Source organism: Salvelinus namaycush, chromosome 36 (genome assembly GCF_016432855.1).
Source record: "Salvelinus namaycush isolate Seneca chromosome 36, SaNama_1.0, whole genome shotgun sequence".
Classification (NCBI taxonomy): domain Eukaryota; kingdom Metazoa; phylum Chordata; class Actinopteri; order Salmoniformes; family Salmonidae; genus Salvelinus; species Salvelinus namaycush.
Window position 1 is genome coordinate 14,509,995 of NC_052342.1, and position 25,025 is coordinate 14,535,019.

Consider the following 25,025-nt stretch of genomic DNA (forward strand, 5'->3'; position numbering starts at 1 on the left):
GGAAACCTGTTCTTTGGTCTGATGAGTCCAAATGTGAGACTTTTGGTTCCAACCGCCATGTCTTTGTGAGACGCAGAGTAGGTGAACGGATGATCTACGCATGTGTAGTTCCCACCGTGAAGCATGGAGGAGGAGGCGTGCTGGTGTGGGGTTGCTTTGCTGTTGACACTGTCAATGATTTATTTAGAATGCAATGCACACTTATGCCATCCCATCTGCTTTGCGCTTAGTGGGACTATCATTTGTTTTTCAACAGGACAATGACCCAACACACCTCCACTCTGTGTAAGGGCTATTTGACCAAGAAGGAGAGTGATGGAGTGCTGCATCAGATGACCTGGTCTCCACAATCACCCAACCTCAACCCAATTGAGATGGTTTGGGATGAGTTGGACCGCAGAGTGAATGAAAATTAGCCAACAAGTGTTCAGCATATGTGGGAACTCCTTCAAGACTGTTGGAAAAGCATTGCAGGTGAAGCTGGTTGAGAAAATGCCAAGATTGTGCAAAGCTGTCATCAAGGCAAAGGGTGGCTACTTTGAAGAATCTCAAATATAAAATATATTTTGATTTGTTTAACACTTTTTGGTTACTACATGATTCCATATGCTAGTTTTGATTTCTTCACTATCATTCTACAATGTAGAAAATAGTAAAAAATAAAGCAAAACCCTTGAATGAGTAGGTTTGTCTAACAATTTGACTGGTGCTATACATTCGGACAGACACAGAAACAGAGGCACAAACCCTCACCTGCCCATTCACACAAACAGTATTTTTATGTTTATTGGACCCCAGGAAGAGAGCGAGAGAGAGCTAGAGAGCGACAGTGAGCGAGAGAAAGAAAGAAAGAAAGAAAGAAAGAGAGAGAGAAAGGAGGGAAAAACAAATGACAAACATAGAAGGAAAGAACAGAGAAATATTAGAGTGACTGCTGGACTGGAGGAGAGTTTAAAACATATCTTCTTATACCACTGTGAACACAGGGTTTAGTAATCTAGTTCAACAGAATGTCCTTTAGGGGTTGATGTCCAACACTCTGGCCCCAGAGGTTGCAATGTTACATGGCCCCCTACAGAGGAGTCCTCTGCAGAAGGGTTAGGCACCGGACAGGGTTTGAATAATTCCTTATAACCTTTTAACCTTTGGGTCTAAGTTCCTGGCTACTGTTTCTCGTTTGACTTTAGGTTGCTTGCAGCAGGGCACAAGTTATAGCAGGAGTTGTAACTTCATCAGCCATTGAGTAGTGACTCAGTCTGACATGTTACCAAGGCAACACAACCACAAAACAAAGATGGCGGCTCCACCTCCACCACATATCTGCTATAAAGTCACTACATCCTGTTGAGAGTTTCATAGAGAAGTGGATGATTTCAAATCCTATATTCTGAGGAATTATCAGATAAAATAAACACTACAAAAACCCACTATACTAGAACTAAGACATGTGAGTCAGTCCGGGACAAAGCAACTCAGGCAAGGAGAAGCAACTAGGCAAAGTCAATCGTTAATTCTAATAATAGTGCAAGACTCAGCAGAAGCTACCGTAATAATTTACTGATAATGGTAATAGGCATATAGGATAAGCTTATTTTGAATAATATGTCATCATCTCTATGTTACAGTAATAAACTCCTGGGCCTCAGGGCAGTTTCATGCAGAGGCAGCCTGTGGTATGGAACTACCCATTCTGCAGTGGCTACCCGTCAGTGACCAAAGACATTGGGAGAACTTCAAGGGAGGGAAGGATTCAGCCAACGTGTACAGCTGTGTGTGTGTGTGTGTGTGTGTGTGTCCCACCTGGCACACATTTATAATTCCATTAAAGGCAGCACAGCTGGAGCAGAGGGTCTTTGTACTTCTGTTGAGGGAGTTAGTGAGTGAGTGGAGAGGAGACCAACTAGGTCAACTACTTCCCTTTCAGCTGGTGCACAGTGATTCTCCCTCTCTCTTTCTCACTCCTCCCCTCCCCCCATTCATTGTTCTCTGTCACACAAACACGGTAAACAACATAGTAGTTTCACAGGCCCCTGTGAAACTAAACCACAGCCTGAGAGAGAGAGAAACACACAAAGGAACGAAGGAAGGGGTTTGGCAATCAATCTGGCCCTGGACACTCCAAACACCATCACCGTACATAAACCGTCACTCCAACATGCCTCAGGGGTCTTTGGCTACAATGTCAGTGAGAGAGAGAGTACTTTCCAGGTGTCTGTCTCTTACGGTTCAGTGGAAAGACAGAGGAGAAGTCTAACTCTAGCAGATGGGAGCTTTAGTACTGGTGTTTATTTGTTCACAAAGACACACAGTCTTGTACAACTAACCTTGTGGGGGAAACAATTCAGTCCCATCCAAAATACTATTTTCCCTAACCAACCCTAACCTGAAAACCTAACCTTAACCCTAAAACTAACCCTAGCTCCTAACCCTAATTCTAATCCTAACACTAATTCTAACCTTAACCCTAAACCCCCTAGAGATAACATTTGACCTTGTGGGGACTAACAAAATGTCCCCAGTTGGTCAACTTTTTGTTTGTTTACTATTCTAGATCAAGTCCCACTCACCTCACCTTTAGCGTCCTCATCGACCTCAACAGTTCCCCATCAATAGTGAACACAGATACTCCCCATGTCCCACATCCATTGACCTGACTTCAATTTGTATATACAAACTAGTGCTGAGCGATTAGTGCTTTTTGATTTCGGTTTCAGATTATTTGGGTTGAAGGCTGTAACAGCACAGAATAAAACAATGAATAAAAGTCCCATGATGGTAGTGACTGTCCATTACTGCTTATCACTTATTAACTATCATTTATTCACTTTAATAAAATACTTCAGTTGTTGTATATTACATTTGTTTTATTGATGACTTTATTATTTCATTCCATCTCTATAGAGCTGCTGCCTGTGCTTGTCACGCCCTGATCTGTTTCACCTGTCCTTGTGCTTGCCTCCACCCCACTCCAGGTGTCGCCCATCTTCCCCATTATCTCCTGGGTACTTATACCGGTGTTTTCTGTCTGTCTGTGTGTGCCAGTTCGTTTTGTTCGTTCAAACCTACCAGCGGTTTCCCTTGCCTGTCTTTGCTATAGTCCCAGTTTTCTAGTTTCCTGGTTTTGACATTTCCTGCCTGCCCTGAGCCTGCCTGTCATCCTGTACCTTTGCCTCTACTCTGGATTACCAACCTCTGCCTGACCTGACCCTGAGCCCGCCTGCTGTTCCGGTGCCTTACACCCTCTCTGGATTATTGACCCCTGCCTTCCTGGACCTGTCGTTTGCCTGCCCCTGTTTAAAGAATAAACTTCTGTTTCTTCAACACTGTCTGCACCTGGGATACCTTAAAACGTGATAATGCTGTCTGACAAAAATCACTATTTTAGCAGTTCTTCAAAGTAAATAAGGAATATGACTGCTGAAAAGCAACTATCAATCTTAGATCATGTATTTTCAGGTAGAGATACCTCACGAAGCAACTCCCTCCCCATCGCACAACTCCCTCCCCATCGCACACTCTCTTCTCTCCGTCTCAGACCGAACAAGTAGGTACACAATGGATTAAGTTAATTGTAGATAATTAGCATGTTTTCTGCGCTAAACTATGTAAAATATTGACCTGTTGGAAACTACAACTGCCTACTACATCGCACAGTTCAGGCTTGATTTGATTAATCTCTAGAAACACTATGCATTGCCCTCACGAAAAGAAAAAAAAACTAAATGGAATTCAAATAACTGAACCGAGTTGGTCAATTAGTTTTAAAAAACAAGAAAATAAATAACATTTTGGTTAATCGCTCAGCACTAATACACACTCTCATATAGATACAGTGCCTTCAGAAAGTATTCATACCCCTTGACTTATCCACATTTTGTCTTACAGCCTGAATTTAAAATGGTTTAATTCACATTTTTTCTCTCACCCATCTACACACAATGAAAACATGTTTTTAGACATTTTTGCAAACGTATTGAAAATGAAATACAGACATTTTCTAATTTACATAAGTATTCAACCCCGAGTCTACACTTTGTAGAAGCACCATTTGCAGCGATTACAGCTGTGTCTTTCTGGGTAAGTCCCTAAGAGCTTGCCACACCTGGATTGTGCAACATTTGCCCATTATTATTTTCTAAATTCTTCAAGCTCTGTCACATTGGTTGTTGATCATTGCTAGAAAAACATGTTCAGGTCTTGCCATAGATTTTCAAGTAGATTTAAGTCAAAACTGTAACTCGGCACTCAGGAAAATTCACTGTCTTCTTGGTAAGCAACTCCAGTGTAGATTTGGCCTTGTGTTTTAGGTTATTGTCCTGCTGAAAGGTGAATTAATCTCCCAGTGTCGGGTGGAAAGCAGACAAACAGGTTTTCCTCTAAGATTTTCTCTGTGTTTAGCTCCATTCCATTTAGATCTATTATGTTTTATCCTGAAAAACTCCCCAGTCCTTAACGACTACAAGCATAGCATGATGCAGCAACCAGTATGCTTGAAAATATAGAGAGTGGTACTCAGTAATGTGTTGTATTAGATTTGCCCCAAACATAACTAACACCTTGTATTCAAGACAAAAAGTTAATTGCTTTGCCAGAATTACTTTAGTGCCTTTTTGCAAACAGGATGTTTTGAAAAAAATATTTGTTATCATGTACAGGCTTCCTTCTTTTCATGCTGTCAATTATGTTAGTATTGTGGAGTAACTACAATGTTGTCGATCCATCCTCAGTTTTCTCCTTTCACAGCCATTAAACTCTGTAACAAGTCACCATTGGCCTCATGGTAAAATCCTTGAGCGGTTTCCTTCCTCTCCGGCAAGTTAGGAAGGACGCCTGCATCTTTGTAGTGAATACACCATCCAAAGTGTAATTAATAACTTCACCATGCTCAAAGGGACATTCAATGTCTGCTTTATTTCATTTATTTTTTACCCATCTACCAATAGGTGCCCTTCTTTGTGTCGAATTGGAAAACCTCCCTGGTCTTTGTGGTTGAATCTGTGTTTGAAATTCACTGAGAGACCTTACATATAATTGTATTTGTGGGGTACAGAGATGAGGTAGTCATGTTAAACACTATTATTACACAGAGTGAGTCCATGCAACTTATTATGTGACTTGTTACGCAAATATTTACTCCTGAACCTATTTAGGCTTGCCTTAACAAAGGGGTTGAATACTTATTAACTCAGTACATCTCAGCTTTTAATTTTTTATGAATGTGCAACATTTTCAAAGAACTTAATTCCACTATAACATTATGGTGTATTGTGTGTAGCCGAGTGACCCCCCCCCCCCCCCCCCAAAAAAAAAATCTACATTTAATCAATTTTAAATTCAGGCTGTAACACAACTAAATGTGGAAAAAGTCTACTTTCTGAAGGCACTGTATATTTGATCAAAACAACACCTTGTGATTCGCCAAGAGCCTTCTTGCGACCTCAGACACGTACAGTAGTTTCACTTCAGCTACTGTTCGAAACGTCCCAATGTCTTATGATCTGAAAGGACTGCGAGTTGAAGCTGGTGGGCCTCAGTAATATACTACTACTAGGCTTATGTTAAGCTGTTACTTGAGCCAATCCACTCCTTTTCAGATCACAGAGAACAGACCCCATAATAAAAGGAATAGGCTACCTAGCCCTCCCAACTGAACGTAGGAAAAGTTGTTCCTAGACGCACCAGCTGGGCAGTTTAAAAAAGGAGAGTGGAAAGTATGGAAAGAGCAGAAAACGTGGATTGCCAGGAAGAAGAATAAAACAAGAAACCCCATTGACAAATGTGACAGATAAAGACAGACCAAACACACACACACACGAAGCATGATTGGAGCATGCCTCCAGAGAATCACTGCTGGCTAGGCAACCTCCACAAAACAGCGCTTGTTCTCTGTTACCACGTCGACCGTTACCCCGAGGATCATCCGCTTAACCAGACACAACACACACTCCGGGAACCTGTGTTGCCTAGCACACATCAGGCAGCATCAAATCTCATCACAAGATGACTTCGCCTGTTGCCTTCACTGCGTCATTGTCATAAGACTTGACTGGAGATGTTTGTTAATAAAAAAAAGGTCTGGGCGAAGGCAGGTTTACAAAAGTCCACTGAATGTTGTCTTGGCATTGTCTTGGCTGGGTTTGTGTGTTGGTTGTGTCACATATGAGAAAGAGACCTGGTGAATCAGATGACATCGACAGTGTGGGAGATTTTACAGTGGAGAAATCCCATGATGACAAATCACGAGGTCATGAGTCACCCCGAAAGGTCATGCGTCTTTTGATGTCAGAGAGCAATCTCTTGCAAAAACACTGACATCAGAAAGAAACACACACACACAGAACCCAAAGAAGCCCTCTGTGAATGATTACATCTGAAGTGCTTCATCAGTTTTGTGTGCAATTTATCTCAAGCCAATTCCCTGCATCATAGCAGGGTTTAAGCCAATGCTACAAGCAGCCAACCAAACTACAAACCACAACTAGTGCTCAAATCACGATCCATGATATAGCCTACAGCACTATTGTCCTTTCAACAAAGAAAGGGAAAAAGCTCCTGTAAAGACTGAACTGTTATTGTAGGTATATCATCAAAGACCATCAGGATCAATAATCCTGTACATGCTTGGGGCATTAAAAATATGAATTCCACCCACCCAGCATAGAAAGGAGCAGGATGCAAGAAAAGGGAATGGGATCTTGGGTAACCATGCAGTGTCGCTGGCCAACTCAGAATTGGCACTGCACATTCTGCGAGCGCACAAAAGGCGCTGCAGCCAAGACCTGATGCCAAGAGGCATGGGATACCATGTGTTCTCTCTTGTGCTCTACACACCATAGCCACAGAAAAATGACACATATATCGCAATACGATATTTACTTTATATATACACATGATCCTTTTTAAAATATCGTCATTTTCTGCCTAACGAAATGTATTAATTTCCAGATAATTACGACATTATACGCAAGTTTAAATTGCCACTTGTAATCAAATGTGTCAAGCTCTGCTCAGTGGGTGACATATGGGGAATGGTGAGACTCGCTGACACGCGTCTTCGATAAAACTGGAAACAATGTCGTTCGGACATTAAAGTAACGTTATAAACTAAACGTATACAAAGACTTTTCTGGATGAAACCGGACCGGACTCTGGCGCTATGGTTCCGTAGTAAAGTGAGCGGGTATGGACAGCAAGGTACCTTAGCTACCAGCTAACTGAAGTTGAGATAATAAGCCACCATACTAACCACAATCACCGATGTCCTCACAGCCTCCGAGACACTTTGCCTGAGTTCCGCCGCCGTTCCAGGTTTACTCAACCTTTTGGTAAATCTCCGTACCTCCGACATAGCTATCTTTCCCGTGAAAACCACCACCTAAGTCCCGGTATAACTGACAGATGGGGCGGGTGGGTCAGGCAGCGGTGGCGTTGTGAGGCGGGGCTGGTGGTGGACCGAACAGGCTCTAGAGCATCTCGTGCGCCTCCTTCTGCCTGTTCCCTTCTCTCCTCCCTGAGACGGATAGGTATACACCATTGGTGCACACCTCAACTACCTGACTAACCACTGTGAGAAATGGTCAACTACAAATTGCATGATCACCTGTACTAATATTCAGGATACATTCACAGTTGAATTGTATTTTTTGGATGGAAAAGTTTAGGTCATTATTGTAATACTATAATGGTATGTGTTTGCCTCCTTTTCATTGGAGATTATCGTATTGGTATTTTTGGGTAGGTTGCAGGAGTAAATTCGTATTATCTATACACCAACCCGGGCATAAAAAGTGAGAAAATCATCATCTGTTCATAGATTATATATGAGAGAATGTCGCTCTTTAGTGGACAAAGATGAGAACCACAGCAGTCATACAGTTCAAATTCTGTAGGGTTTAAACTATTTATATTTTCCTTCTTTCAGACCCCGAATGATTACAAAAAAAGTTAAATTGATTTGCACTCATAACAACTAATAGTTAATAGTGTACATGTAGCCTATTTAATAATGGTATTTAATTACATTACTCTCATAAGAGGTCATACCACATGCTCTCTAGTAATCAGATTAGATTCCAGAACACAAGGCCTGTTGTTCTGAGTGCTAAGTTTGCCTGCTTCCGATTAGCCACATAAGCCATTAAAGTCAAGGCAACCAAGAGACAAACAGTTCGTTTCTGGATAACGTGATTCAGAGAAGTATGTGAGCCACATCCTAATGGCACTGATGCCACTATGCCTTGTCATCATCCAACTATTTATATCTGTGGGCTGAATGTGTTTGAGGATTAATTGTACCAATAGGGGTATAGAAGGCCTACCCATACCATGTATTTGCTCAAATAAATAAAAAACATTGGAGATGTAAATGTCAATCTTCTCTGTGTTGTGTTGTTCCAGATGGCAGTAGTGCCTTATACAGCCACCGGGTCATAAGCAGTGAGGCATTGGTAAGGTGATGAGAACCTCCACTGTGAGAGGTCCAACGGAATTCTCCCAACACAATACCTGGTAAGTGAACTGTAAACCATTCTGGTGTCTTGCAATTATCAAAAAAGACATCTGCTAAGTTTTCAAAGCCTTGCATTACACTCGTAGGAAATGTATAGGGGACATGCAGAGTGGCACTAGTGAGGCTAGTTAGAGGATTTGGTTTTACATGAGTAACAAAAAATATATTGGTAACAAACACAGGTTTGAAATTAGGCCAACAAAAATATTATTCAATGCTAATGCTATGACAACTAATAACAGTATTTAATGTTGGAGGCCTATGACGAAAACCAAGAGCCAGAAATGCAGCTTTTATGCAGTGGGGGGGCTTATTTACATTACGGAAAACGTTAACCCTTGAGCTGGGCTGGGTTGGGGTCTGTAGTATTAGAGGCAGTAGATATACTCAGTAGAGATACTTCACTGTTTCCTGTCCAAACATCCAAAGAGAACTGATTGAAGTAAAGGTTTTTATATACAGTATAACCAGACGTATCAAACCAATATTTTATTGCCTTGATCCAATAACTCTGAGTTGCTTTACATAGTCATCTTAAAACAAAATATCTAGGCTGCTCAAACTGTGTTAAACCAGATGACCTATTTGCTACACAGTACTTTTTTTTCTTGTTCAGACAGCCAATACAATCTCTCGTTTCAGTGTTCCCTCCTACATTTCATAAAGGCTATGTAAAGTGTCATCATATCAAATCAAATCAAATTTTATTGGTCACATACACATGGTTAGCAGATGTTAATGCGAGTGTAGTGAAATGCTTGTGAATATAACAGGTGCCCCGTTGTCAGACCCTCATTCTATACAGTGCAGCAAGGTTGACGTTACAATGATGATCAGACATTGGGACATCTTTTTGTTTTATGCCAACTCTGGTAAGAAATTTGAATTCATATATATATTTTTTTAAATCTACATATTATTGGCGTTTATAAACCATTTGAATGACTTTGTAGCAAGTATTTTAGATGTTTTTCAATCTTCATCTTGATGATCTATATTGTTTGTTTGCTTTGACAGTTTTTGCATTTACCAAGAACGTTGTTCAACCAGACGCTGTTATGGTTACTGAGATGGGAGGTAGTGGGAATATCACTTCCTTTTGGCCGACTGACGTGAATACCAATGTTGTTTTGGTACAAGCAGACTCTTGGACAGAAACCACTTCTCATGGCATCATCACTTTACAGTGGCCAAAGTAGTTTTTACTTTAACAATGACTTTACTGAGACTAAACATCTGAGTGTGAAGAGAGGAGTTGACAGCTTTAACCTGACCATCTCCAAGACAAAGCCATGGGACATACTACTGTGGTGCTATGTTAGTGGGTGAAGTCAAATTTGGAGAAGGAACTGTTTTGATTGTCAAAGGCAACTTAACTTCCTTCCCTAATTTTGGATTTTAAATTTTGCACCATTAAATTAGAAATATACTTTAGACTTTGGCGCTGAATGAATATACCAGACCAATACAATTTACACACTATGATCTTACTCCATCACTCTCTTGCGGTTTAGAGTCCAGCAGCCTGTGTCTGAGTCAGTCCAGACTGGAGACTCTGTAACTCTGAACTGTACATTACAGTGTCTATTGGTTCAGACATGGCTCAGGAGAATCCCATCCAGGAATCATTTACACCCATGGAGACAGGAGTGATCAGTGTGAGAAGAGCCCTGAGGCCGAGTCTCCTACACAGAGCTGTGTCTACAATCTCCCCAAGAGGAACCTCAGCATCTCTGATGCTGGGACTTACTACTGTGCTGTGGCCTCATGTGGGGAGATACTGTTTGAGAACGGGACCAAGCTGGACATCGAAGGTAAGCTGTGCATAATCAAAATTCACCACACATTTTCTCTCAAATGGTAGGAAATATCAATATGTAAATCTATCACCTTTCTTTCATAGTAGATTTTAAATTAATAATCTTTCATAGCTACTTCATTTTGAAGCAGAAAATATGACATACGTAGTATGTTTCAAGTGTTTTGAATGTTTTGTCATTCATCTTTTAGCAGGGACCCCTTCTCAGCACAGCCAGTATGGGAATCCTCATGCCAACACGTCAGACCAACAGGTTAGCAGAATTGCTGTATCAAGAGTGAGACTGGATAATAGTATTAAAGCAAACTATTACAGCATTAGATTTAACCCAGAGTCTGAATTGAGTGAGTCTGTGTTTCATCCCCATAGTTCCACGGTGACGATGATGGCCTGAACTACGCTGCGCTGATGTTCACTGAAAAGAACAGTACTAGCTCAGGAGACAGAGGAGAGAACAGAGAGAGGAAGAAACCATCTACTCTGGTGTGTCATATAGACAGGATGTGACAGTCCTCCAATCAGCATCATTCTAAGTTAAGCCCCACCCCTCTTCTGACCTCCACTTTCAGCTTGACTGTGTCAGTATTTTGCACATTTCTCATTTCTGTAAGATGCCTTTGCAGGGGCCTAGCTGAAGAGACTGTCACTGCATTGGCATATTTTCCTAATATCAACGAAGAATCACTCAGGTGCAGAGCACGGGTGGCAAGTAGCCTAGTGGTTAGAGCATTGGGACAGTAACCAAAAGGTTGCTTGTTTGAATCTCTGAGCCAGCAGGGTAGAAAAATCTGCCGTTCTGCCCTTGAGCAAGGCAGTTAACCCCCACAACTGCTCCCCGGCTACCAATGACGTCAATTAAGGCAGCCCCCGCACCTCTCTGATTCAGAGGGGTTGGGTTAAATGCGGAGTACACATTTCGGTTGAATACATTCAGTTGTACAACTGATTAGGTTATCCCTTTCCCATAAATGTCCAGCAAGTATGAAAGCTGATACTAGGATGGTTTCAGAAGTCTCAAATCCTCATCAATAGCGGCTGAGGTTGACTGACTGGATACATTTGTTTTGTAGAAGTGTACAACAAAATGTATATAATGATTTTGCAAATGTCTGAATTCGTCCTTTTCATGATAATAGTTGTTACATGGAAGTCTGTAACCTGCCTTTATGCTTGTTTGTTTCCTAGTGTAATGACTTGCCCAATTCTTACCACTTATTTGCACCAGGTATCAAAGGATCACATCTTTATTTTGTCAAAAAGGTGCCAACCTCACCAGTTCACTTCCTCCTGAAAGCTTGAACTGCCTTCTACAGACCTGAAGTGAGAAATACAATGTAAACACCCTGTGTATGTCAAAGAGGACATATGTACCAGTAGTCTCAACCACCGACCCAAATGATGAAAAAATACAAACCAGTAACTCTGACTTTCCACCATTTAAAGATTAATAACGCACCTTTTTATGTAGAAATGTAGATACACATTTCTGTCACTTCACTTTGTCTCTTGACCCTCATCTCAGTTGTTCTGTTACACCAGACCAGAGAGAGAGACGTTGAAGGATGTTCAGGTTGTGTCTAGCTCCAGCAGCCTGTGACTGAGTCAGTCCATCCAGGAGATTCTGTGACTCTGAACTGTACAATACACACTGAGACCTGTGCAGGAGAACACAGTGTCTATTGGTTCAGACATGGCTCAGGAGAATCCCATCCAGGAATCATTTACACCCATGGAGACAGGAGTGATCCGTGTCAGAAGATTCCTGAGGCTGGGTCTCCTACATAGAGCTGTGTCTACAACATCCCCAAGAGGAACCTCAGCCTCTCTGATGCTGGGACTTACTACTGTGCTGTGGCCTCATGTGGGGAGATACTTTTTGGGAAAGGGACCAAGCTGGATGTTGAAGGTAGACTCCCTTTCCTAATCCGTATGCTATTTTAAAAAGACAGACATTACAGTTAATGAGTGATTCGCTGTATCAACTACTGCCCACAGCACTATGTTGGAGTGGTACAGTATATTTTATTCTTTCATATTGTGACGTTGATCCACAGATGACAATCCTGGTACTTCTCTCCATCATACGAACTGGAATTCTCCTCTGCTGTCTGATCATCTTCATCATCATCTACCTCACCAGGAAATAGATAAAGCTAAGGACAGTGTCAATAGACTAGAGATGGGTTTTGGAGTAAAGTAGGAGATACTGTATCATCACTATGCATTGTAAATGATGATTCATTGAGATTGCTTTGTTGCTCGTATTGCATTTAAAAATATTAGCCTGCGACTTCTAATTCAATTGATCATCAGCATCCTTCATTATGCTGTATGTGTTAATTGATTGAACTGCTCTCCTGAAATCCCTGTATACAGAATGTGCCTTCTTCTTGCATTAATAAATATCTTCCTTCTCTTGTGTTCTGTATATACAGTATGTCTGTATGAATGTGTATGCAGAGGGCTTTTGCAGACACAACCTACTGATACCATGCTAAACCCACCCACACAGTATTCACTCAGTGAGCTGTTCACCAGTACCTGAACACTGGTCTGTTGTGACATCAAGATGAGGCCATCTCTTTGCTTTGGACAGGCCTGGTTGGCATTTCACTCACTACGTAGTTTCAGCAGGATGTCTATGTGGTGTCAGTGTGTTTTCTCTCATGTTTACATTGTTGATCATGACCATGACAATTAGAAACACAGTCCACTGACATACTGCATGCTATATAGCCTCTATCTTATCACATGGGCCAGTTTCCCAGACACAGATTATGCCTAGTCCTGGACTAAAATGACATGTTCATTCTTGAACTACACTAATTTGTTTACAGTTTATAACATAATTTGTATCAATGTTTACAGCTAAGAGGCCTACCCACCCAGGTCAACCTGGTCTCATAGACTAGATGTAACATAGTCATTGTAAATCCGTAACACTCAAATTAGTATGATATGTAACATTTGGTATGGTTACATAAGAAGGATACTTAAAGGAAAAACAAAAGTAGGGTGGTTGGTCGATTTGGATGGGTAGGCGTATAACTTGAACGTCTCGCGTCCCAAAGGTTGCGTTTTTGAATCTCATCACGGACAACTTTAGCATTTTAGCAACTTAACCACCTAGCTAACATTAGCGATAGTCACCCAGCTCGTTAGCTAACATTAGCCACAACAAATGGGAATTCGCAACATATCATACATTTAGCTAATTGTTTACATATTGTACGAATTACAATTTGTAACATATTGTACGAATTGCAATTTGTAACATACACCATGGATGATGGACACCCACAAATTAATACATACCATACAAAACGTAACATATCAATCTAATTGGAGTGTCTCATGTGATCCATACTAAACTGTCAGGTGTTACACGTCAGTTAGAGCATGTTTGTGTGAATGATAGTGAATGAGACTCACATATAATTTACTTGTTTCATTCTGTTGGTGTTTCCCCCATAACATAATGCTCCACTCCTGTCCACCCTCCGTCGATCGACGTGTGTGCAAGTGCAAGGGCAGAGTCATGTTTTTTGGGGCAGCGCGCACTTTTGTCCACATTGTCATTGCATTCCACCCAGAGAGGAAGTCCGCCTTGTGTAGTGCAGTCTGCGATGCAAATTACCGCTCCACCATGATCGACGGGGTGCATATGGTCAGGAGAGAGATGCGGGAATCTTCTCAAGAAGCAAGTTCAGCTCTCAACTCATTGCAGGCCCACTCCCGCTAAGGCCAGCATGCTTGCCGGGGACCCAAACACCAAACCCCTATGTCTTAGTGGGAGATGAGGCATTCCCTCTGAGGGTAAACCTGATGCGACCATATCCAGGTAAGATAGGCTAAATACATGTGACTACATATGATGTGAAAATTATACCAATATAGACGTGGTAATTATATGCTTCACATAAAATGTATCTGGCATCCCAGTAAGAGGATGGGTGCCTATGTCCAAAGCATAGGCTATAGTTGTTACACTACACATTTGATAGCCTTCATGTTCCTGTGCAATACTAATAGACATTTTCTTCAGGTTCCTCTGCCCTTGATGAAGCCAAGAATATCTACAACTACTGCCACTCAAGCAAAAATAATTTCAGAAACCCGCTTTGGGATTCTTGTTGCAAGATGGAGGCTCCTGGGACGAGCCGTTGATGTTGCCCCAGAGAAAGCAGAGTCCATTGTGAATGTCGGCGTGGCCCTCCACAACTTCCTTTGCACCACAGAAACTGACAATTCAGTCATCAACACGGTACATCCACCGCACGCACCTATATCCAGCTTCCTGGACCAAAGAAACATGTCAGCAGACAGGGCATCTGGAGTTGCTACAGACGTGCGCAACAACCTCAAGGACTACTTCCTCACACCAGTTAGTCATGTGTCTTTACAGGATGCTGCATCAATTTTGTTATTGTTGGACATAAAATACTGTAAAAACACCAGCAAATCAGCTCAAAGTGATAATTATGTTTTAGTGTTTGGGCTTCTTGCATTCAATTTGCAATCTACAAATGATTTGTAATTTTGTTCCAACCCCCTGACCATTCCCTTAAGATTTGTTTTTGCCTGCAGCTGAATCTCGTTGATAATCTCTGCTTTAGGTTTATGGAAATGCTTTTACCTTGTTTGTATTCTACACATACTTTGCACATCAAACTGAGAAAGGCCCGGAAAATGTTGCACATTATCTGAGAAAGATCTGAAAAATTGCCAAAGACTCCAGCCACCCGAGATATGGACTGTTTTCCATGCTCCTGTCCGGCAGATGATACTGGTGCATCAAGGCTCAGACCAACAGACACCTAAAAAGCTTCCATCCCCTGGCGATAAGACTGTTAAATAACTAACAACTACTGCTCCCCCTCACACCCACGCTGCTGCTAAAATGATTATTGATTAGATTTATATTACCACCACTACACTGCTGTTCATTGATTATTTATTGGCATTAACATTAGTATATATTTTATCCTGCTACTGGTCACTATTACTCCTGTTCACATGCATATATTACCACGAGTAGATCACGCCTACACTGACACTCTGGCACAAATACACACTCACATCACACTAACACCCAAACACTTACACTCACCACCATGCACACACTCACCACCACGCACACCCCCACCCACCACTTATGCTGCTGCCATAATGTTTACTATTATTATTATTATTTATCCTGCTACCAGTAACTTTCTCCTAATCCCTCACCTACGTGTACATAGTGTATCTACCTCAAATTACTCCAGAAACCCTACACATTGTACATTTGGTATATGCACTGACCCTGTATATAGTTAGTGTAGTAGTATAGTTCGTTTTGTCCCTCTTTTATTTCTTATTTCTTGTGTTTTCTTTATCATTATATATAATTGTTTATTATTTGTACTATTTTGATATTGATTACTGCACTGTTGGGTAGAGCCTGCAAGTTAAGCATTTCACTGTACTTGTGCATGTGACAAAACTTAAACTTGGTAGGGGTCTGGTGTTTCTTGTTTGAAGTGCAGTAGTGTAATAATCAGGTATCTTCTTTATATGTGTGCGTCGTGTCTTTGGCTATGCCGGATTAAGTGTTATGACATGCTATTCTATAAAACACTTTCTCCGTAATTAATATTACCTGATTGAACTAATCATGTAAATGTAATTAACTAGAGAGGAGGGGCACCACGAAATAATATTTATAGAGCTGTTATCTTCCGAAAAAACTCTTAAAGACCTAGTAATATTTTACATCAATAGCAGTCAATATTAATCGTTACCTTATTTCAGTCTCATCTGAAAGTTGTAAATTCTTGGTCATCTTCACGAACCCTGGCTAACAAGTTGAATCAGCAATACAAAATTGGGGTTAATTATTTATTTACTAAATACCTAACTAAATCACACAGAATTACATATACACAGAATAAATCATACCTTGATTACAAATTACGTCATAAAGGAAAACGTCCCTAGCGGGCGGAACAGATATGACAGCTTGTTACACAAAAGAAAAGGGGCTGGGTTTGAGTGAAAGAGCAGGAAGACTGAGGAACAAAGGGCGAAGCTGTGTTTTCATAAATACAATATCTTATGCATTCTAAATTACCGCCCATTTGGAAAAGGAAAATGCAATAAATATTCCCTCTGAGCTGCGCTTCGGTAGGTTGGTGGTAGATGGAAGGCCGTGTTGCCCAACCGAGTCCTTTGTCCTTTGAAGAATGTCTCTGCTGGTAAATTGGATACGTTGTAGTAACGGCGTTGTGTAGTAGACGGGATACTCTGTCTGTCCTTCCTAACCTGCGTTTGCAGCAGCTGTTGCTAACTCAACGGCTAGGAGATATCACTTCTGTAGTGAATAAGAGTTCAAAGTTCATACCATTCGCAACCAAAGCTCATGCTGATGTTGGCTTCGTTCTGTAGTTATTATCTGAACCATTCTGACATAGGACCGTCGTCCTCACATCCTCGGAACAGGAAGTTACATTTTTGTCAATGGCTTATATAGTGGAGGGAGAAGGGTGTGTCTGAAAAGTTTATAACCCATGTCTCTTCACACGGGCGGGCCACTGGTTGAACAGAGCCCTAAACTTATGAAAACCCAAATCTCTCATTTGGAAGCTAAAATTACATTTAATCTCTTCACAAATAATTTCATATTCAAACATTTGAATTAAACAACAATTCCATGTGAATCCGATACCTCTGATGTGCAGACTTTCCACAGTAGAGTTTATGTCATTCTATCATTGATGAGAATGTGTCAGATGACAACCGAACTGACATAATATACCTTAAGTACCACCGCATATGTTCACTTGGTCGGATTACCAGAATATAGTTCATTTCCCCCAACTTCTGATGTTCCCAGAATCTCTATGTTAACCCAAGGGGTTTTCTAATGTCACATCAGTAGAGTAGGGAGAGGAAAGGGGGGGGAAGAGGTATTTATGACTGTCATAAACCTACCCCCAGGCCAACGTCATGACATGTGTTATTCTATTTGTGTATTTGTGTGATATAGGATTTGTGCAGTTTAGCTTTATTTGTGTGTTTTTTATTAGCAATAGGGTAATAGTGTAATAATTAAATTCTCTTTTTTATTTGTATTTATATACTAAAATTTGTTTCTATTTGTCTTTGTTACTTCTTTTTGATATTTATATTATTTATATTATATTTATTTATTTTTGATATTTATGAGTCTTATTTTTGTATATATTTTTATATAGTTTTAAATGTTATGATTATTTATTTGTGTTGTTCCAAATGTCTGAATAAAAATGACAGTTAGTGCAGAATGGTGCTTTTTTTTGCGTGGGGGGGAGCTGAAAAGGGGGTTCGCCCAGGGAGCCATACACGCTAGAACCACCACTGCCTGGCTGGACCACCACTGAGGGTGACATTATCCCCTGGATGGACCACCACTAACGGTGACGGAGAGACAGACACAGCATGGGTCCGATCTGAAAGAGAGAAAACAAAGGTTTAGAAACAGTTGTGAATAAAAAGTGTTCTTCATGCACATGATATAAACACCTACAGGGCCATCGGAAGATATTCTGACCCCTTGACTTTTTCCACATTTTGTTATGTTACAGCCTTATTCTAAAAAGGATTAAATAACACAATTTCCTCAACAATCTACACAAAATACCCCATAATGACAAAGCGAAAACAGTTTTTTAGAAATGTTTGCTAATTTATTAAAAATAAAAACAGAAATACCTTATTTACATAAGTATTCAGACCCTTTGCTATGAGCATTGAAATTGAGCTCCGGTGCATCCTGGTTCCATTGATCATTTAAATGATTAATTTATTGAACAATTTCTAAAGACTGTTGACATCTAGTGGAAGCCATAGGAACTGCAACCAGGTTCCTCATAAATAGGGCTTCCCATGGAAAACCATTGGGAAATCCTATGACCTCAATTTTTTTCCCCCTGGATGGTTTGTCCATGGGGTTTCGCCTGCCAAATCAGTTATGTTATACTCACAGACATTATTTTAACAGTTTTTGAAACTTTAGAGTGTTTTCTATCCAAATCTAGAAATTATATCCATATTTTAGCTTCTGTGCCTGAGTAACAGGCAGTTTACTTTGGGCACGCTTTTTATCCGGACGTCAAAATACTGCCCCCTATCCTTAAGAAATTTTAAGACAAATTCTTACTTACATTGACGGCTTAGGAACTGGGGGTTAACTGCCTTGTTCAGGGGCAGAACGAGCTTGTCAGTTCGGGGAGTCGAACTAGCAACCTTTCAGTTACTGGCCCAATGCTCTAACCACTAGGCTACCTGCCACCCCAAAATGCTTGAGAAGTTTCTACAACTTGTTTGGAGTCCACTTGTGGTAAATTCAATTGATTGAACATGATTTGGAAAGGCACAGACCTGTCTATATAAGTTCCCACAGTTGACAGTGCATGTCAGAGCAAAAACCAACACATGAGGTCAAAGGAATTGTCGGTATAGCTCCGAGACAGGATTGTGTCGAGGCATAGATCTGCAGAATGGTACCAAAAAATGTCTGCAGAATTGAAGGTGCCCAAGAACAGAGTGGCTTCCAACATTCTTAAATGGAAGAAGTTTGGAACCACCAAGACTCTTGCTAGAGCTGGACACCCGGCCAAACTGAGCAATCGGGAGAAGGTCCTTGGTCAGGGAGGTGACCAAGAACCCGATGGTCACTCTGACAGACCTCTAGATTTCCTCTGTGGAGAAGGGAGAAACTTCCAGAAGGACAACCATCTCCGCAGCACTCCACCAATCAGGCCTCTCTGGTAGAGTGTCCAGACGGAAGCCACTTCTCAGTAAAAGGCACAAGACAGCCCACTTGGAGTTTGCCAAAAGGCACCTAAAGACTCTCAGACCATGAGAAGCAAGATTCTCTGAATGCCAAGCGTCACATCTGGAGGAAACCTGGCACCATCCCTACGGTGAAGTATGGTGTTGGCAGCATCATGCTGTGGGGATGTTTTTCAGCAGCAAGGACAAGTCAGGATCGAGGCAAAGATTAATGGAGCAAAGTACAGAGAGATCCTTGATGAAAACCTTCTCAAGAGTGCTCAGGACCTCAGACTGGTGCAAAGGTTCACTTTCCGACAGGACAGCGACCCTAAGCACACAGCCAAGACAATGCAGGAGTGGCTTCAGGACGAGTCTCTGAATTTCCAGCAAGAGACTGGACTTGAACCCGATCGAACATCTCTGGAGAGACCTGAAAATAGCTGTGCAGCAATGCCCCACATCCAACCTGACAGAGCTTGAGAGGATCTGCAGAGAAGAAAGGGAGAAACTCCCCAAATACAGATGTGCCAAGCTTGTAGCATCATACCCAAGAAGACTTGATGCTGTAATCGCTGCCAAAGGTGCTTCAACAAAGTACTGAGGAAAGGGTCTGAATATTTATGTAAATGTAATATTTCAGTTTTTTATATTTAATACAATAGCAAACATTTCTAAAAACATGTTTTTGCTTGGTTATTATGGGATATTGTGTGTAGATGATTAAAAAAACAATTTAATCCATTTTAGAATAGGGCTGTAACGTAACAAAATGTGGAGAAAAAAATCAAGGGGTCTGATTACTTTCCGAAGGCACTGTAAACACAGTCACAACTATGTGATAGACCAAATCTATTGGTGAATCACAAAATGTGAACTGAAGATACAATAAGCAGTAGAGGACGAGAGCTGGTATATTTATGTGTTCCATTCTGTGTTAAGATCTGCACTGCCAGACCATGCCAGACCAGACCAGGACTGAATCTTCAAATAAGAGAGATGAAAGTAATTTGTGATTATGGGCGGGACATAGTGTGACAACCATAGCTGCATACAATGACCACAGATACATTTTTTAAATTACCACCAACCACTGATTTTCAACTCTTGCATTTGGTTTGATAGAGAGAATGATAAGGTATTTGAGATGTAGACTGTAGTTTATCATCATAGAGGTTCCCAGAATTGTAAATGCTCTTAATTGATCGAACGTATTTCAACAGACCAGTTGGTCAAACATATTTAGTTCATTTTAAAATAACAGCGTTTTAAAAGGGATCTAAATCTGTTCTCATTGTAAGACACCCCCAACGGATGAGTTTATATATTCTACACTCTTAGAAAAAACATTTTCGAAAGGGCTCTTTGCGGAGGAATAGGATTCTAACAAGACCAATTTTGATTAGAATATCTATTTTTGAAAGACAAGGGTTCTTTGTAACTTAAAAGACTATAGCTAGAACCTTTATGTCACGCCCTGACCGTAGAGATCCTTTTTATGTCTCTATTTTGGTTGGTCAGGGCGTGAGTTTGGGTGGGCATTCTATGTCTGGTGTTCTATGTTGTCCTTGTTTTGTATTTCTATGTGTTTGGCCTGGTATGGTTCCCAATCAGAGGCAGCTGTCTATCGTTGTCTCTGATTGAGAACCATACTTAGGTAGCCTGTTCCCACCTGTGTTGGTGGGTGGTTGTTTTCTGTTTTGTGTGTTCACCTTACAGGACTGTTCGTTTGTCGTTTTTGTTCGCGTGTTCATCTTTATTAAAAGTATTATGGATACATACCACGCTGGGTATTGGTCCGATCCTTCCTCCTCATCTTCCCAGGACGAGAATCGTTGCACTTTATTATCCTAAGAACCGTTTTTTGATGATTCTTTGGAAAGCAAGGTGTGTTCTACATAGAACAATATATCATATTTCCCAGCATGCTCTATTTTCTGAGTTGTTTGTTTAACTGTAGCGATTGGCAGGAGCAGTGGCTTGTAATTCATGCAAAGTATACCTTACTGAAGGCAGTGGCAAACCGTGGCTACTGGACCTAGCCCTTCAGAGGGGGAAAATCTTCCACAAAGTTGTACTGAACTCAAAGATCCAGAAAAACTGACACAGAACCTGCACTAATGTTACCAACAACAACCACATTGCTTACACAACCTACAGTATGGTAGCCTAACACCATCACTATCACACTATCACCAAAAGAGAAAACAGCTGAAACTGTTTTCTCGACTGCAATAGCAGTAGGAGAGTGCACTTTCTGTAAAAAACACATAGACTGATAGAAAGACAGCAGTCACACACAGCATGATGTTATAGAATAAGCAGTCCATTCATGAGGACATAATAAGCCAGTAGGTCCCAATCATAAGAACAAAAAAACACAACCATTAGGCTAAACATTTACCAATCGAAATGTACAACTATTACTTCCCATTGCAAACATCGTTATCACATTAAACACACGCACTAACCAGTGATCTAAAGGTTAAATACAACAATGTTTCACACGCATAACACATTATTTTCAAACAGATAGCCAGCAACAGCAAGCAAGCTGCAATAAAAAAAACAGTTCCACGCACCAGATGATGATCATTTGAAACAACTTCTTGTTGAAACTTAATCTCAAAAAGGGTCACGTTAACAAATTAGCATCAACATCATCTTCAATAACAAATTCTACAGCAGCCGCCGCACAGTAGCCTACAAAAAACTAGCTAGCTTAGACTGGAAAAACTACTGCTCGTTATTGCGTGGTGACCTGTCGGTCTTTGAGAATGGCGGGAGTTCCCATACGTTTTTGTCAAAATGGTCCCATCCATTACAAGTCAAAATGTGATTGGTTGATTCTACTGTCACTCCAAAATTCTGCTCTAATATGGTTGAATGGCAGATGCCTTCTATCGAGCTTCTGAGGGCCTAGCCAATGATGAGCTATCTAGCTACATTTCTCCCCAGAGACTACCAAAGAAAAATTATGTTTGGATATTTTATCTCCTCAGTTTTAAACCTTTCCTTTTAAATGCAAACTGAAGAGATTAAATCAGAATGTCATTGAAAAGAAGAATATAATCAGAATATCATTGAGATATTATTGAAAAGATGAAATAGAAATTAAAACTACATTGATATTTAAAGTATACAACAATTACTTTATAAATCCTTGGGCCTTCTCAAGTCGTAAAAGGCCTTGATCATTCCCCAGTCCTTAAAGGGGAGTGGGTTGTTAAGACAACAATATCTGTCCTCAGAAAATGAAGGCCAGGATTTTGCTAAACTTGGTTCTTCATTCAAAAAGTGAAATTCTGACCTTTGCTGCATTCAATTTTAAAGCATATATCATAGAAGATAAACACAGTAGTGCCAGCCCAACAGGATGCTCAGCTCTGTCCATCCGGTCTCTTGTAATCTGGGTTAGGTCAAGTCACCACAGGAGCACTCAGTTTATCTTCAGCATATCCTCGCTGCTCACTGTGGAAACCCTGTAATCTGCTGAAATGCTAAATAAGATACCGCAGACTATTCAATGCGTCTCAGAAACGAAATAACCTCATTTGAGAAGTGTTGTTCTACAGAGGTAGATTTTTCCACTCAAGACACAAGATGACAGCTATTAAGATGTTCGCACCACTGTACACATGTTTGCTTCTTGGAGAGATGGGTATGTTCTATTTACTTTTATTATGATGGCATGTTCAGTTTCTACATATAATTTTTTACTCAGCCACGTTTAGCGATTGCCTTCATCAGTGAGTACAATGATATCATTTATTTTGATTGACACTTTGAGGCATTCCAATATTGTATTTTAATAAATATATAACAGTTAATATATTTGTAAGATGTTGTATTTTCTTTTGTTGTAGCTCATGCACGAGCTGGGACTGAGCCCTCAGCCATACAACAGTCGAGTGGTCTCACGTCAGCCAATGTTGGGGACACAGTGACTTTGCAGTGCTTCTATGAAGGCGACGTGGCCATGCATTTCTCTTGGTACAAGCAACCCTTGGGAGAAAAACCTCAGGTCATCTCAACAGTCTATAGGTATGACGAGGCTCCTACATTTTACCATGAATTCAAGGGTAACCCTCGATTTTCAGTGCAAAGCGGCCAAGGAATAAATCACCTCAGCATCTCAGACATAAATAGCTCGGATTCAGCCTTGTACTACTGTGGGAGCGCACACTCGAATGTGTTGGAATTTGGAAAAGGAACCTTTCTCAATATAAAAGGTACAGTACTGAGAATTTATTTTCCCCAGTAATCCTTAAATATTTTCAGACGAAGTCTGAATTTGTAGATAAAGAGTAGTACTTAGATAGCCTAAGAATAAAAATTAAAAAAACTTTCTGTAAAAGCGTCTTACAGTTAATATCAGGTGTTCTCTCATTCAGATGATTCTCTCAATGAGTAAGAACACTTGCTACGGGAAGTTATAGATAGTTAACACAGATTTGCTGACATATTTAAACCCTCTTTTCAGATTCAGGCTCCAACAGCGAGACAGCTGTAGAGCAGTCTGTGTCTGAGTCAGTCCAGCCAGGAGACTCTGTGACTCTGAACTGTACAATACACATGGAGACCTGTGCAGGAGAACACAGTGTCTATTGGTTCAGACGTGGCTCGGGAGAATCCCGTCCAGGAATCATTTACACCCATGGAGACAGGAGTGATCAGTGTGAGAAGAGCCCTGAGGCTGGGTCTCCTACACAGAGCTGTGTCTACAACCTCCCCAAGAGGAACCTCAGCCTCTCTGATGCTGGGACTTACTACTGTGCTGTGGCCTTATGTGGGGAGATACTCTTTGGGAAAGGGACCAAGCTGGACATTCAAGGTAAACCTCTTATGCTTCTTTGTTAATAAAATGACATAAACGTTATATTTACTCTAGTTATACAGGTAGTTATTGTAAAACACAATGTGTTCCCAATGACTTACCTGATCAATTAAAGGCAAAATAAAATACATGCTATTACACTGTAATAGCCTCTACTGTATAATAGAAAATATGACATTCTTTCAGGGGGTGATATCCAGGTGGCGACTGAAGCGGATATGAGGATCCTTGTCCTCTTCTCCATCATAAGAACTGGATTTCTCCTCTGCTGTCTGACCATCTTCTTCATCATCTACCTCATCAGGAAATAGATTAAATCAATAATTCAGTTTCTCAGTCCTTTAGCTGTTACAAATGCAAACGTGGTTTACTGTCTTTTCAAATGTTTCAGTGCTCGTCAGCTTTGGTAACATAATGTAAAGTTAAATGTCCATATTTCAGCCTTTCGACACGTTGAAGATGCAGATATTGCTGTTCAGATTTTCAATAAATGAAATCATCTTTATTGAAATAATATGCACATTTTTATTCAATACTGACAATTCTACAGTGGATACAGTATGATGGGATAATATATTCAAACAAGACTATTTCACAGCTGTTGCTTTAAGGGAGCATACACAATGAGCTTCTCAGAAACGTCTCCACCCTGCCCTCTCCCTCTTCCACGCTCAGATCTGTTCATTGAGAAGCTCAGTGCAGCGTAATTCTCGGTGTCATGTTCAGATTCTAAAATAAAGACAGAGAGATACATGCTTCATCCACAATTACTAAATTACTCACTTGGACTGTGGGTGAAGTGTGCTTGGTCACTCTTAATTAAAAAACAAAACATATACTCTTTGTATATTATTGTTTACCATTCATACATTATATTAATTTATGCTATTAATATATGGCATTCATATATCATATATTTTGTATAACGCATGACAAAGTCTCTCTCAAAAGCTTTCCATAATTTGCAAACTGCTTTTTATATTGTTCAACATACCTTGTGTCAATTGAAGCTGATCCTCAATACTGACAAAACTAAACTTATGGTGTTTTCTAAAGCAAGAAACAGA

At 40.6% G+C, this 25,025-nt stretch overlaps 2 protein-coding genes across 2 annotated transcripts in view; one reads left to right on the forward strand and one right to left on the reverse strand.

Annotated features, from left to right (window-relative positions):
• Positions 1–7,355, reverse strand: part of LOC120030343 (dedicator of cytokinesis protein 11-like) — a 131,887-nt gene extending 124,532 nt beyond the window's left edge. The window contains exon 1 of the mRNA XM_038975717.1: positions 7,247–7,355. Coding sequence (XP_038831645.1) covers positions 7,247–7,348 — 102 coding nt within the window. The 5' untranslated portion in view covers positions 7,349–7,355. The remainder of the gene's footprint in view (positions 1–7,246) is intronic.
• Positions 7,356–9,567: 2,212 nt separating this feature from the next.
• Positions 9,568–24,665, forward strand: LOC120030244. The gene is made up of 8 exons (XM_038975593.1): positions 9,568–9,586; positions 10,132–10,323; positions 10,520–10,581; positions 10,698–10,811; positions 12,114–12,234; positions 22,988–23,353; positions 23,605–23,955; positions 24,634–24,665. Exons 1-8 carry the CDS (start codon positions 9,568–9,570, stop codon positions 24,663–24,665), a joined length of 1,257 nt encoding a protein of 418 aa, XP_038831521.1.
• Positions 24,666–25,025: the final 360 nt, after the last annotated feature.

Coding starts and splice junctions, on each gene's coding strand:
- LOC120030244 (XM_038975593.1), top strand. Junction 10,812..12,113: donor GGAAGAAACCATCTACTCTG/GTGTGTCATATA, acceptor TCTCCTACATAG/AGCTGTGTCTACAACATCCC. Junction 12,235..22,987: donor GACCAAGCTGGATGTTGAAG/GTAGACTCCCTT, acceptor CTTTTGTTGTAG/CTCATGCACGAGCTGGGACT.